The 14,942-nt window shown below is 36.2% G+C and overlaps 1 protein-coding gene across 3 annotated transcripts in view; it reads right to left on the reverse strand.

The window, feature by feature from the left end:
• The window catches only part of NCAM2 (neural cell adhesion molecule 2), a 504,953-nt gene that overhangs the window by 75,016 nt on the left and 414,995 nt on the right, over window positions 1-14,942 (reverse strand). For all 3 annotated transcript variants that reach the window (XM_036881527.2, XM_057501625.1, XM_036881529.2), the window contains one exon: window positions 4,324-4,497. In XM_036881527.2, the coding sequence (XP_036737422.1) occupies window positions 4,324-4,497 (174 nt within the window). The remainder of the gene's footprint in view (window positions 1-4,323; window positions 4,498-14,942) is intronic.

Consider the following 14,942-nt stretch of genomic DNA (forward strand, 5'->3'; position numbering starts at 1 on the left):
AAGGATATGGTAAATATGGAGATTTCAGCAAAGCTCCCGTTTGCTTCCCAGCTGCAGATAATTCAGCCAGCAGACAGTTAGGGTCTGCCTCAGGTGCTCTAGTTTGTGATCAAGGTAATACCTCATGCAGGGCAGAATTGCATATCTTTTAAAAAAGTAACTTCTGTCACACTACTGAGGAAGAAGAAATGACTGGCCAAGGGATCATGAACAGCCCATGTGGCCATGTAAGCAGAGCCGCCCATCATGACCCGGCTACTGACCCACCATATCATGAGGTCATGCTACTCAGTAACAGTCTATTACTAGTGAAGTGGTCCATCCAAGAAGTTCTCTTGAAACTTCCTCATCCAATTGGCTGAGGTTTAGTGGAACCCGTATTGCGGTTCAATTACTCCATTTTCCCAATTTTGATGCTTCCTTGCCCCCTTCAAAGGTATTGATCCCTAATAAATACCTTAAACCTTGGTCTTTTTTAAAAGTTGCTTCTGTAGGCACAGATGTAGCAAAAGGGGATATATGATAGATTCACCTTATAAAGAAAGACCCAGTTACTAGGGGCTATAAAATAATCTTTTCCATTCTCCCACCTCGACCAAATTTCATCATTCCCTCTGTTATTATATGCTTTTGGCACTTGAAAAACTGAAGTGAATAGGCATACTAGGTACCTTCACGGAGTTTATAAGCTAAGAGAGAAGATAAATGAGATTTATAACATATTATGTTATATAATATATTAAATATATAAATACAATATAATCTAAGAAATATTGTTGCTTGCTGGTCACTCATTCTGGGGGAAGAGACAATTTTAGTGTGAGAGCACTTGCAAGAAGGAGTGACTGCAAGAGCACCCCAGGGTAAAGGAGAACCTCAGGCAGTGCTAAAAGGACCTAAGCTTGTCTGATGGGAAGAATGTGAACAAGGTTCAACTGTCACTTTTAAAAGAAACCATGGTGCCTCAGTGAAAATGTGTGCTTAAGGTAGAGAGTTTAAGTCAAAATTATGTTATGTTCTCACAATCAAATTACTGATATAATTTTGCAGTAAACATAACCATGATTATGCACTTCTCATTTTATATTTTATAAGTATAAAGGATTTGTTATTCTAATGAATATCTTTACTATATCTTTAAAAAAAATGGTACATCTCTTTGCTAAAGGAAGAGCAAATGCTGGACACAAATAAATACCATGTTAGGAGTGGTCCCAATAGGGTTATTCAGCTTGTGTCCTCACTACCTTTTGTTTATGCTTTTACATTTACGTTTTCCTCTTAGTCACATATTTGCATTCATGCCTGCTATCCAAATATGAAGGTTACACTATGGAACACTTAAAGACTTGGGTTTTCATACATAAAATGAGATTACATTGTCGTTTGACAGATAAAATGTAAATTCAGCATTTAGGTACACTTTATCTCAAGGAGAGCGAATGGCATCAGCCCAGCAACAGGAAGTTGTATGGAAAAGGAGTGGGTGTGTTCCTATTGTCCTGGAATTTTCAACTGTGATAATTCATAAAGCAAAAAGTTGGCAAATACTAACCAATCTGGAAGGAGCCAGGCATCCCCTGAAAGGTTGAATAAGAGGCTGAGCTGGCTCTGCAACGTCACCACTGTCCAACCCCATTCCATATAAGAGGAAAAGCCCAGCAGAACATTGTATTACTGGAGTAGTGTGACTTCCTTCTAGGAGAATCCCTCTTAACTTGTGGCAAGTGAAAATAGCTCAAAGGGATAAACAGATCCTTCGGATTGGACAGCATAAACAGAAGGTTGGGGATATATGGCATTTCCATACCCCTTTGGAATTTTTGTTTTTATAGAAGTATAGTCTGTCTTCTAAAAGAGGAAAAACTGAGAGGCAGTCTAGGTTCTTAACATTGCAGCTTAAGAAGGATGTGCCATTTTTCTCCAGATTGGCGAGCTATAGTTATACACAAAACAAAACCTACTGAAGGCAAGCTGGGGTGATGTCTAAGGGGGTCAAGCTGAGCAGTGTCCCATCTAAATAAACTGTCTCCAAAAAGCCTTCTGGGGTGCTTGTACCCCACAGAAAAATCCCCGAGGGGCAGGTCCTTAGATGTCTGCCCTACAGAGAGCATAAGTGGCAGAGACAGCTCAAGGAGAAAACAGTATTAGAAAAATAAGAGGTATTTCACTTCTTTCCTCTTCCCAAGAGATAGTGTAGTTCATGGTACCTCCCCACTTTCAGCTCTCCAGGGTAGGATCCATCTGTCAGGGGGTCAGAGAAAATCTGAATGCTAAGTTGGATGTTATAAGTTTTAAACTGCAGGACTTTACTGAATATATTTGTACTTGAGGAAGACATAAATCTACAGTGTCTGCTAAGATGTTAAGTAATAAAAAGGGAGATTCAAAAAGAATGGATGAAAGCAGTGACTGGATTGAAAGTGGTGTTCGTACTACACTGAGTGGAGATCATGTAGTGGTTTGGTTACAAGACTGTAACCTGAATTAAGGGACTCAATAACACATGTATGAAAGATGAGTAAGCCATGGAAACCAGAAAGATGGTATCAATGGAGATATTTTCCTCATATAAAAGTAAAAAACAAGCTCCTTGGCAGGCTTAAGCCCCCCCAGTCTCAGGGCATCAGCATCAAATATTCCAATGAAGTGATTCCCCTTCCTGATATCACTGAAGTCACCAGACCGGTTTCTGACTCATGCTTTCTTTCCCACATAATACACCCACAGGTGAAAAATAATATCTATCATATAAACTCTGAATATCTAATTTCTGGGACAATAATTTCTCATTGTAAATGAACAAATCTTCTTTATTACATGTCAGTCTTACAAGTAGCTACTTAGAGATGTATACAAAGGGTACAAAATCAGGTTTTTGAGCTTTAACAACCTGGCCAGACTAGGGCCACCATAAATTCTCCATGGTGTTGCAACTTTGTAAGAAGTCAGGAGAATCTATTAACCTTCTCCTCCAGGGTGGAATGTGGCAGTATCATTCTGCTAAGTTTAATTTCTATTATGTTCAGACTTAACTTGTCTTTATAGTCATGCTCAGGCACCCAATTTGAATGTTCTTCAGTGTCAGAAATAATTTTCTCTGTTTCACCTTTTACCTTCTCATGTGATTTCTCTCTTAAAAAAAGTTCTTACATCTAGGGTAATGATTTCTTTTATGAGGATCCTTGAACTCACTCATCATTTGGGGGCACTCTCTTTATAAATCTTCTCTTCTGAACTATGCAGCCTGTGCACAAGGAGCATTACCAATCCAGTTTCTCATCATGAGAGAAATTATGAGAGCTGATGTGTTTGAGAGCATTATTTGAAGTATGCGGTAAATGACTGATGATTGATTGATAATATTTCTGACACTTAAATCAAAAACATGTGGTTACTTTCAGTAAAAACTGAACAAGAAGATGCCAACACAGGTGAGATTAGAATGGCTTTACCTGCTCTGTCTCAATTGTCCACTAGGACAATTCTCCATGGGAGGGAGGCTCATGCCTTTCATCTGCAGGAGGATCACGCCTCGTAGAACACTGAGGCCTCATGTGTTAGGATCAAGCCAGAGCCGGGGGAGCAGGGACACTAAACAGTAACAGTTCCCTACTTTATGCTACCCTTGTGGCCACTCAAAGTACTTCTATATCCTAACTAATAAGAGTCCAGCTCTGGTAATTTATGAGTATTTCCTGATTTAGTTTCTTCTCCTAATAATGGGAAAACAAATCGTATTTTCACAACATGATGAACTTCTAAACAGGGGAAAACAAATGCTCTAAATAGTTTTAGCTTCTCAGAATCAGAAAAGTCTATTACTCAAAATGCCATGATTAGTAGTAAAAATATGAATTTTCAAAATGCAATTTTGAAATAAATTTTAGTAGACAGATGAATTTTTATAGATGGCTTCATGAATACATACATGATGTAGATTTTATAGTATAATTTCACACCTACTTATGGAAAAAGTATTGTTAATAGATGAAAATGAAACAAACATTTCAGAATATTCAGCCATCAGATCTAACATGCCAGCACTTACTTCTCCACCACCAAAATTTTAAATGCTAATTTTTTTCCTCAGTACTGAACTTCTGTAATTTTATTAAACACTTCCATCTTTACTGAAGATGGAAATTTTCCACTGTCTATTACAATTATTCTCAAGAATAATAGGGCAGTGGAAATGTCTTTCCAACCTTACCCTATAAAAAGAAAAAAATGAGTAAATTTTGAAGGCAAATAAAAACTAATCACACAGGTATATTGAGGTCAGCTTGAATTAACCAACATGCTTTGAAATTACTGACTCACTTTGAACTCCATGGGAGCGTACTATTTTCCAGGTCTCTGATGCCACTTCTTTGACATCCACTTGATAGTGATGAATAGGCACACCTCCATGGGAGTCCGGCTTGTTGAAAGACACCTTGGCTGTGATCTGTGACAGCTCTATAATCTTCACACCATAGGGACTGGATGGCACATCTATGAAGGAACAAAGACCCAGGTAAGGTGGATGGGCATTAAGTCTTAGGGGGTTATGAGAATTAGGAATAAAGGAAAATTGCTGCCTATATCACAATATATCTGAATTACAAAGCTTGCATAAACTGCTGAATGATGTCTTTAATTATAGGAAAATACACACTAGTCAATCTTTATTACCGTAGCAAATAAAGAGTAAACTATCAATATCAAATTTCACTTACTGAGGGAATAATTTTGCTTTTGCCTTTTCTATGCAATATAAGCATTTTATTGCCATTCAAGGAGAATAAGCTTGTGTGTGTGTGTGTGTGTGTGTGTGTGTGTGTGTGTGTGTGTGTGTGTGTGAGAGAGAGAGAGAGAGAGAGAGAATGCAGGTACAATTAAAATATAAGAAGTAATAAAGATTTTATTCAATCATTAGCATAAATGATTATCTCTTGTGAAAATGTGAGATTTATTTCTTTTTGTTTATAAAATATATTAATAATTTGGGGGCAAATATTAAGTTTAGAGAAAATGTTAGTATGAGCTACAATAACACTGCAAACTGTTTAATTTCATTTATATATTATTCAATTAAAATAAACCTTCAGTTGAGATATTTAAGTTTTTATGCCTGTATTTTTAAAAAATGGCTATTAAAATCTTTCTTGTATGTGTTTTTATATCAACCCATTATTCACATTATTTCAAGCTCAATATGGTACTTTGGGTGGAACTTTATTTTACTTTCTAGTATACAAAACTTTTTAAGTAACTATATGAAAGGCTGAACAGGCAAGAGGAGAAAAATATGAGAGAAAAAAGTCACAAAGACAAAATTAATGAAACCTCTACTCCAGAAACATGAGGAATTAGAAGTACATTTAACATTAAAGGAATCTCTTGTGCCTCTCTCATCTCTCACTTTCTCTTTTCAATATCACATTTTAAATAGTCATAAAGCTTGGAAATTTACATATAATTTATCTAAATTATATGCATATATTATAATACATAATTTTATTCCTGGAATTGACATTACAAAAACAAAAAGGAAAAACTTAATCAAACATAATGCAGCAAATGTAAATTTCTGTTCTAATAACAATCAAACGTTCATATAAAAATCTCTAATGGCTGTCCAAAGTGAAGTGTGCCTTATTTGCTGGAGTTAAAAGAAAGCAATGAAGATCACATAAAAATATGCCTTATAAATGGTACTGGGCAAGAACCAGGAGGGTAGGTTTACAGCCTTTTAGATTTGAATATTGTACAGAAATGCAACAGTGTACATTTCAGTTCTAATTAGCAGCTCTAATTTATTTGAAGAGCATATGAAGTGCATTGTTATTAACTCTCAGGTAATGAAATAAGTATGCAGAATACTGATGCATCCTAAAATCATAGTTAAAATCTTAAAATCTTTTGTGTAAATAAATTTTTAAATTAAATAATCTATTCAAGCTGTTATAAACATTATTGTTGATTTCACGTCTCTTTCATCTCTGGGTTATAACTGTAAGTTCTTTTCATCTGTAGGTTGATCTAAAGTTTACAGAGGAGGAAAAAATATACACATACACAATAATTGTTCTTAATTTAAGACTGCCTATTATTCACTCCATGCTGAAGGACTCTCTAATGTCAACTAAGTCTAAGTTGGGCATCACAGCAATTATAACCTTCAGTTTAAGGATATACTTCAAAAGGAAAGGTACCTAGTACAGAGGAAGAAAGAAGAGATGTTATTCTTCTTGAGCTCCTACCTTTGACCATACATGCACCATATACATGATCCTTGGTTCTTTGACCACAGAGGTACCCACCACTACCTAAGCTGTGTTCTTTCACAAGATACAACTACAGAGAGAGAAGAGGCTTCTATTCTTAACACAAGGATACCATCACCAAAACATGAGCCACTCAGTGTCTTTTTCTAGCCATAGAGTCTACTTTCAGATTTGCTGACTTGACTTTTACTTAGTTTTTGGTGGCTTCTTCTTTTTGCTACCTGACTGAAAGGAACAGCATGCTTATGACTTGCAGCTCTAGTATCTTCCTAAACATTTTTTTCTACATTCTGATTTTATATGTCCAACCATATACTGACTACTAAATATTTATACATGCATACATACATATGTACATGTAATACTGAGTAAAAGTGACTGAAACATATTCAGTACTCAGGGAATACATGATGAATTAAAGGTTTCAGTAACTAAAAATTGTATTCAAAGATAGAGAACATGTCCAAGTCAATAGAGTTGGATATACCTAGAACCCATATGTAATTCTTCACTCCACTCTCTCAATTGTTTCATTATCATATTCATCCTTGAGTCTCTCTCTTATATATATCACAACTATTCACTGAGTTACTTTCACCATTGTTGCATCATAATTCTTTCCTCACTTCTTCCTTCATGTCTGCCTCTACCTGCAATGCCATTAGTGACTCCCAGCTTCCTTTTCCATTTGCCATCCACCAAATTTCAACCCAAATGGTGCGTAAATGCAAAATCAATCTTTCTAAAGCACCACTCTAATCACGTCACTTTCCTGAAGAGGGTATTCAGGAGCTTCCTCCTCTTTAAAACATCAAGCTTAGATTTTTCAGTCTGGTTTTCAAGATCCTGAATTATCTAACCTCATGAGGGATGTATGCATACAGAGGGTCATGTTACATCAAAGACCATCAAACCGCCCAATGTTTCAAATGAGTCTTGTAGCTTTTGAATTCCATACACAATGCCCCCATCATTAGGGCTTTAGTTACATATTTTCTAAATTACTTCCTAGCACCTTCCATCTCAATAATTAATAAGTGCCACTCATCACTGAGTGAATAAATAGAACAATTGGAACAATTGTGAAAATGCTTGTTTCTTTATTGACTCATTTCATCTTTTATGACCAGTATAGAATTGAGTGAAGAACCTGGATATATGTCATCAGAACCTGTGGATCCGAGTCTGTCCTTGCTAATTTATCAACTGCAATTTTGGACAAGTCCCTTCAGCTTTTCATCTATTAGTTGTTGTTGTTGTTGTAGTTTTAAATGGAGATTGGAATAATACCTACTGCAGGGTTGCTATGAATGTCAAGTAATGTATAGCACTTAAAACAGAACCTGGTACACACTAAACACTTGGTAAATGTCAGTCATTGTAATTTTGCTATCACTCCCTGCTAACCACACTCCTTCTATATGGTATTATAGTGTATCCATTGACATCTATCTATAGTTTAGTCAAATGAAAGGTAATAGATACAACACTGAAGCTCATCTTAGAAATATAAGCTATGTATAGTAACAAAGAGTTGGTGTCATGATCTAGGAGTCAGAAAAGACAATCTCTAAGAAACTGTGGAAGGAATTGCTGTATGACCCTGAGCAAAATAGATGCACTGGCTATTAGTTTCCTCATAAGCAAAAATGCAACAATACCAACATTAAAGTTGCTGTTGTGAGGATAAGTTGATGGATATAAATCACTTGGAATTCACAGATATTATTTTCACTTACCCTTTCTTTGAAAATGCTGTCAGTGTATAAATAATGTTGATAATTATTTGATAGTTTTACATATGCCTGAAGCCATAGTTTGATCAAAGTATAAATGTTAAAACTTATGAAAAGTCTGCCTTGGTGATCATTTTATCTTGTAACAGGTAGAGAAACAATGTGAGGGGATGCACCTCTGACTTTAACCCTGGAAAAATAAAAGTATGCAATTAAAATAAGAGGAACTAATAAGTTACATAGAAGTACAAGATGCCTTGTGAAAAATGAAGATGACAATAATCAGACACATATATAGATGTATGGAAACAGATTCAAAGCAGTTCATTAAATATTATGTTCCTCTATCTAACAAGAAAAAGCACCCTAAAGTGAAGATATACTGTATAAAGCAAAACTCTAAAAGTATATGCCCAAAGGTACTTGTATGGAAGAACAGAAAGGGAGCTAATGAATATAAATGACTACAAAAGAGATCTTGGATGAGTAATTTTTTAATAATAGTTTCAAAATGAAGATGAATCATGGGATCACAAAACAGTATTTCCTCATGCTTCAGAAAAAGCTGAAAGTATATAGTGAAGACAACAAAAATAAAAGAGTTTAGTTGTGTATGTATGTGTGTGCCTGAGTGTATGTTTTAGCTCTTCACACTCTTTTTCAATTGCATCCTCAATTCTCAGCAAATAAACCTCCATATCAAAAGTGAAAATAGAAGCCATCAAACAAGTTCATCCCCACTGTATCCTATCCCTTCTGCATGACCTATAACGGAAGACTGGCCCACTCTTCTCAAGGCTAAACCGTCCTTCTCTGAATGAAGGACATTTCCTTAGCTTTTCTCCAGCACACCAGATAATTCCTCTCTTTTCTTTTCTTCTCCTTTGTATTGTTAGTCTTTCTTCTCTGTCTTACTACCTCAAACTATAAAGATCTCCCAAATGACCAACTTTCTTCAGTCCTACTCTCTTCTCAGGCAATAAATTCTTCTGTTTCCCTGTCACATTGTTCTAACAGGTTGTTCTTAATTTCTGACATCCTTACTTCTGGGAATTTGGTTTCCTAGAATGCTGGGAGGCTGAGGCTAAGTATGGTTCAGTGAGTGACTCAGCTCTTTCCCCATGGACAAGGATCCGGTATTGCTAAACTTAGCTCAGTCAGAAGACTTTGATATTTGTCAACCGTTCCTGTTCTTCCAGAATGGTGTTTTCAACCTTACCCTGGATATGTTCCATTGCCACTCTGCACTCATTTCTATCATCTTAGCTATTCCCAAGAATGGAAAGCAAGAATCTTATTCACTGTTATGTTTCTAGGTGCCCTGAAGGATCTAAGGCACTTAGGATGAGATGCACTTGTAAGCACTGTAGAATGCTAAAGGACAGTGAATGCTATTCTCACTTCTCTGAGGAGGTGCCCATGGATAAGAGAGCTGCAGATGTAGATACTGACAGAAGCTGGATTCTCTATACCATAGTCTGTTCACACAGTTTCTTGTGAAGGGTGGCCATAGCATCAGCAGAGGGGTAGCTTGGCGGCAGGGCTTCCTGACCTCTGGTTAATGGGTGCAGACTTGACATCTGGACCTCACTTGTGATAGTTTATGACCTTGAAACCAGAAAGATGGGTGGCTATCTCTTGTCTTCCCTTTCCTCTGCCTTTCCAGTGGTCTTTATGAACATCTGACTCTTTACATTAAATTCTTTTCTGCTTGGTTTCTTCACCAGTCTCCATCTGATGAAAGTCCAAAATATTAAAGGAATTGTCACATAAAGGACTGAAATTCCTGGATTTAGCAAGACTCTAATATGCAGCATCACTATCAACTGCAGGCACCTCAGGGCGTGTGCTGAGACAGATTCCATCTGCTTGTGCTCTGAGTGACAACTTATTTCCAATAAGATTTTATGTTTTTTTCCTATTTCAACTGTGAGCTAACTCTAAGATTATAGCCAATCTGCAATACATCTGAAGCTCTGTAAATTCTTTCCCATTTCACTACCCACCTGGTTTTCTCCATTCACCACATACAAATAATTATTCTACTTTTCACAACTTTAATAATTATTTTACATCCAAATAATTATTTACCTTTTAGCAATGTTTGATCACTTATGTTTATATTTTTCTCCTGGTAAGTAGTTGTACTAACTTTCTGAATAACTGAATAAATGTTTCCAATTGTGCTTGTTAATATCCTTTTAACTCCATTGATTCCAGGGAACCATCTCTATTATGTTGATTTACTTCTAATATTCTCCATTGAAGTGCTCATTTACTCCTGAGGTATCAATGGAAATTATTGCATCTGATTATACCCCAGCCTTGACCCTTCTAACAAGTCACAGGCTCCCATATCCCATTAATAATAGGGCATTTCAACTCTGACTCATAAACAAATCAAATATAACACACTGAGCTCTTCATACATATAGTAATTCATCTGACCCTACTATGAGCTATGCTCTGGGGTAAAAAGGAGATAGGGTTCACTTCTCTTATGGAGGTTACGTTGGGATTACATAAAAGTAATTGTAATAAATAAATTATCTCTTATAAATACTGTGTTCCTATAAATACTAAGCAGGTAAGGGAGACAATTTAGGCAAACATGGTGGGAGAGCTGGAGTACTGCAATTTTAAACTGATTGGACAAAAATCTTTCCTAAAAATGTATATTTAAACAGACTTAAAAGAGAAGAAAACTACTCATATGAAAATGCTAGTGAAAGATCTAATTAAGTACACATTTGAGAGCTATGTCTTGGTGTTCGCAGAAGGGGGACAGTCTAGAGAGAAGCATGATTGAGGTAGAGGAAAAGCAGAGGGTGTGGAGAAGAATGTGTGGGGCCTGACTGTAATCACCACGGCTCTATCTCTGAGCAAAATATTATGCCACTGAAATGCTATGATAGAAGAGAACTTTGAATTAATACTTTTTAATAATCAGAAACTCTCTTGACCTTTTATTTAAACTACAGTCAAGGGGGATATGTGGCAAAGCAGGAAGACTAGTTTGTGAATTTATGCATTCCTCATTCAAAGGGAAAGCAAACCAATCATGCAGCCAAACAGACAAAAACAACTAAAATATGGAGCTTGATTTCATGAGAAGAATGAGGTTTTGGAAACACTTTCCAGTAGAGTCAAAAAGACTTGTCAAGGGGTTGGGTTGGAGTAAACAGGTAGATTTAAGGAAGACTATGAGTTTCTCGACCTGAACAACTGGAAAAAGTTGCCATTTGCTAAGATGTGAAAGAATGCCAAATGAAGATATGTAATAAAGGAGAATGAATAAAGGAGATTAGCTTTTAATTTCTGGGCACCTGGATATCTGCTTGCCTATAGAATGATTAGGAGAAGAGGGATTTTAGTAGTTGTTTAGAAAACTATAGCATTCAGGGGAAAGATTCAAGCTGAAGATATATTTTAGACTTCTTAGAATGTAAGTGATATTTAAATTCGTGAGAATTTAGAAGAATACCAAGGGAGTGAGTGTATATGAAACAAAAGAGATTCAAAACAGAAGGCACAGTGATTTTTAAAAGGTCAGTGAGAAGTGGAACAACGTGCCAAGGAGACAAGGAGAGGCCAGTGCGGTAGGAGGAAAAGTAGGAAAGCATGGGGACGTGCTAGCTAAGCTGGGGGCTGGGGAGATGATTCAAGAGGAAAGAACTGTGTAATATTCTCCTGTTAGATCAAGAAATACGAGGATTGAGAATTGACCACTGGATTGAGCAAAAGAAGGTCAGATACCTTGGTAACAGCAGGTTTTACAGAGCAGTAGAAGTAAAAACCTGACTGAAAGGATATGTGACAGAATGAAAGGAAAGTTATTAGGTATGGAAATTACAGTCAAATTTTTTTAATGAAGTGTATTTATTAAGAAAGGATAGGGGATGAAGAAATAAATGATAAAGTAGCTGAAGAATTCATATTCTCAAGATTTTTTTCCACTGTGGAAAAAATTTTTTTACACTGAAACCCACTAGACCAAAAGAAAAGCAACCCACTTGCCCAATATACGTACATACAAAAATATTACATATATATATATATATATATATATACATATATATATATATACACACACACACATACACACACACAAATATACATATTTTATATATTTGGGGCTACTTAGAGAAACATGGAAACTGGCAATTGCCCCTCCCTGTGCTATACTGAAATAAGTCTCTACATTGCTACCAGGACAGATGTTTCATGATAAATGGGCCATGCTATTTCATGACTAAAAATTCCAAACTTCCATTGCTGTACACATGATGTGACAGAATGCAAACACAGTGAATGTTTTTAAGGAGATCCATAATTTGATTTCTGACTACCTTTCTATTCATATTTCCATTGACCCCTTCACGAGGTGTGGCTCTCCAGTCCTCCATGAAATGCTCATTTCTTTATAGTGCCCACCTTTTCCCAGCAGGTATCTTTGTACAGTCATCTCGGTTCTTTCTATCTCCCCTTTTCTTCTTCACTGGACCTACTTCTAATACTGTCAGACTCAGCTCAAAAGTTGAGACCTTTTTGAAGCATTCCCCAAGAATTCCAAATGCAATTCCCTTTTGCATTCCCAAGCATTTGATTCACACTTAGATTGCAACCTTTATCTTCTGTACTCTAACTTTTTTGTAAATATTACATGCCATATATTATTCACTTTCAGGTTCCCAAGATCTGGAACAGTGCCAGGCACCCATTAGAAAACATATATATAGTGAGTGAATTAAATGATTAAGAACTGATGCAAGCATGGACTTCTCCTAAATAATATCTAACATCTGATTTCTTTTTTTTCAAAGGAGTATGAGAATTAGAAAATTAAGGGGATGCCATAATAGTTTCTTAAGACACACAGGTTTTCCTGATGGTTTTTGAAAAAAAGAGCAAGATGTAGACTTTTCCAGGCTAGATAATAAAACTGATCATTTAGAAACCCTTCTATTCAGTTGAAGAAAGTGCATTTCCCAATTAACTAACTTTAAACTGTTTTTAAGTTTTGTGTAATAAGAGTCTTGGTAAAATGAAGTCCAGGTATGAAGGTGAGTAGAATGACTATAGTTCCATATCTGCAGATCTGTTCGGTTGATCCATCTTAACCTGTAAGCAGGTCTTTATCCTCAAAAAGTCTTTGTATAGACTTATCTATTATTTAGGTGAAGTACAGATGACTATTTCATGATATTTTTAAATTAAATGATCTTGAAAGAGGGCTAAAAAATTGGATTTGACAGGGTCATCTCAGTAGGTTAAAAAAAATGAGCCCAAATAGGCACAATGAAATTTAACAGGGGTAAGTATAATGTCTTGAACTGAGGTTAAAAGAAATTGATTGTGAAGCACATCATGGGAGACCTCACTTAATAACAGTTGGTGTGTAAAAGGTGTAGGACTAGATGACAAAGTAGTAAAATCAAATGAAATTTTGTATTACCTAATAGAAATACAGTGTCCAGAATAAGTGAGGCCATTGTTCCAATATCCAGTTTTACTATGTATTGGTCTATGAGGCCTAGATCCATGTATTTTTTCCCTAGTTCTCTGAGTTATATCTAAAGAGGCATCAATAAACTGACTTCTACACAAAAGAAAAGAGAAAATACCAGCTATAATTTGGCTGTAATAGTAGCTTGCTTATGTTCATTTAGTACATGGCCTGTGAAGGTGCATTGAATTCCTGTCCTAAATTAGGTCACACCAGTCGTATCAAGTTGATCTTGGAATAGATGCTGTGAACCCCCTTCAGGACTAAGGTGTCTGTTCCCCAATGCTGGATGTGTTGTCTGCTGACAGCTTTACAGCAGAGTCTCTCCCCTAAAATTGCCCAGGATTAAGTGACTTTATCAGAAAAGTGTGTGAATTAATGCAAAAGTGAGGTGATCATACTAAGGCTTAACATGAAAAAATTACATTTAAAAGTAAAATATAACACTGATGAACTAATTAAGAAAGTTAAGAAAACTATGAATGAAATCATCCATTTAAATTTTGCAAGTAAAAGTCTGAAGAAAAACTTTTCAAAAAACCACATACAAATACACACACTGCCTTGTCAGATCATAATTGATTGGAAGCAGAAAACTAATAAAAGAATGATAATTGTTATTAACTACATGATTGCAATTTGATTTACCCTTATGTGCTCTATATTTTTTAAAATTTTGTTATCAATTAATCTACAATTACATGAAGAGCATTATGTTTACTAGGCTCCCCCCTTCACCAAGTCCCCCCCATACACCCCATTAGAGTCACTGTACATCAGCTTAGTAAGATGTTGTAGAATCACTACTTGTCTTCACTATGCTGCACAGCCCTCCCCATGCCCCTCCCTATATGCTAATTATACATGCTAATCATAATACCCCCCTTTCTTTTTTCCCCGCCCTTATCCCTTCCTTCCCACCCATTCTCCCTAGTCCCTTTCCCCTTAGTAACTGTTGGTCCATTCTTGGGCTCTGTGATTCTGCTGCTGTTTTGTTCCTACAGTTTTTCTTTATTCTTATACTCCACATATGAGGGAACTCATTTGATACTTGTCTTTCTCTGCCTGGCTTATTTCACTGAGCATAATACCCTCTAGCTCCATCCATGTTGTTGCAAATGGTAGGATTTGTTTTCTTCTTATGGCTGAATAATATTCTATTGTGTGTATGTACCACATCTTCTTGATCCATTCATCTACTGATGGACATATAGGTTGCTTCCATATCTTGGCTATTGCAAAAAGTGCTGTGATAAACATAGGGGAGCAAATGTCTTTTTCAAACTGGGCTGCTGCATTCTTAGGGCAAATTCTAAGAAGTGGAATGCCTGGGTCAAATGGTATGTCTATTTAGAGCTTTTTGAGGAACCTCCATATTGCTTTCCACAATGGTTGAACTAATTTATATTCCCACCAGCAGTGTAGTAG

The sequence above is a fragment of the Manis pentadactyla genome, chromosome 1 (genome assembly GCF_030020395.1).
Source record: "Manis pentadactyla isolate mManPen7 chromosome 1, mManPen7.hap1, whole genome shotgun sequence".
In the NCBI taxonomy this organism is placed as follows: Eukaryota; Metazoa; Chordata; class Mammalia; order Pholidota; family Manidae; genus Manis; species Manis pentadactyla.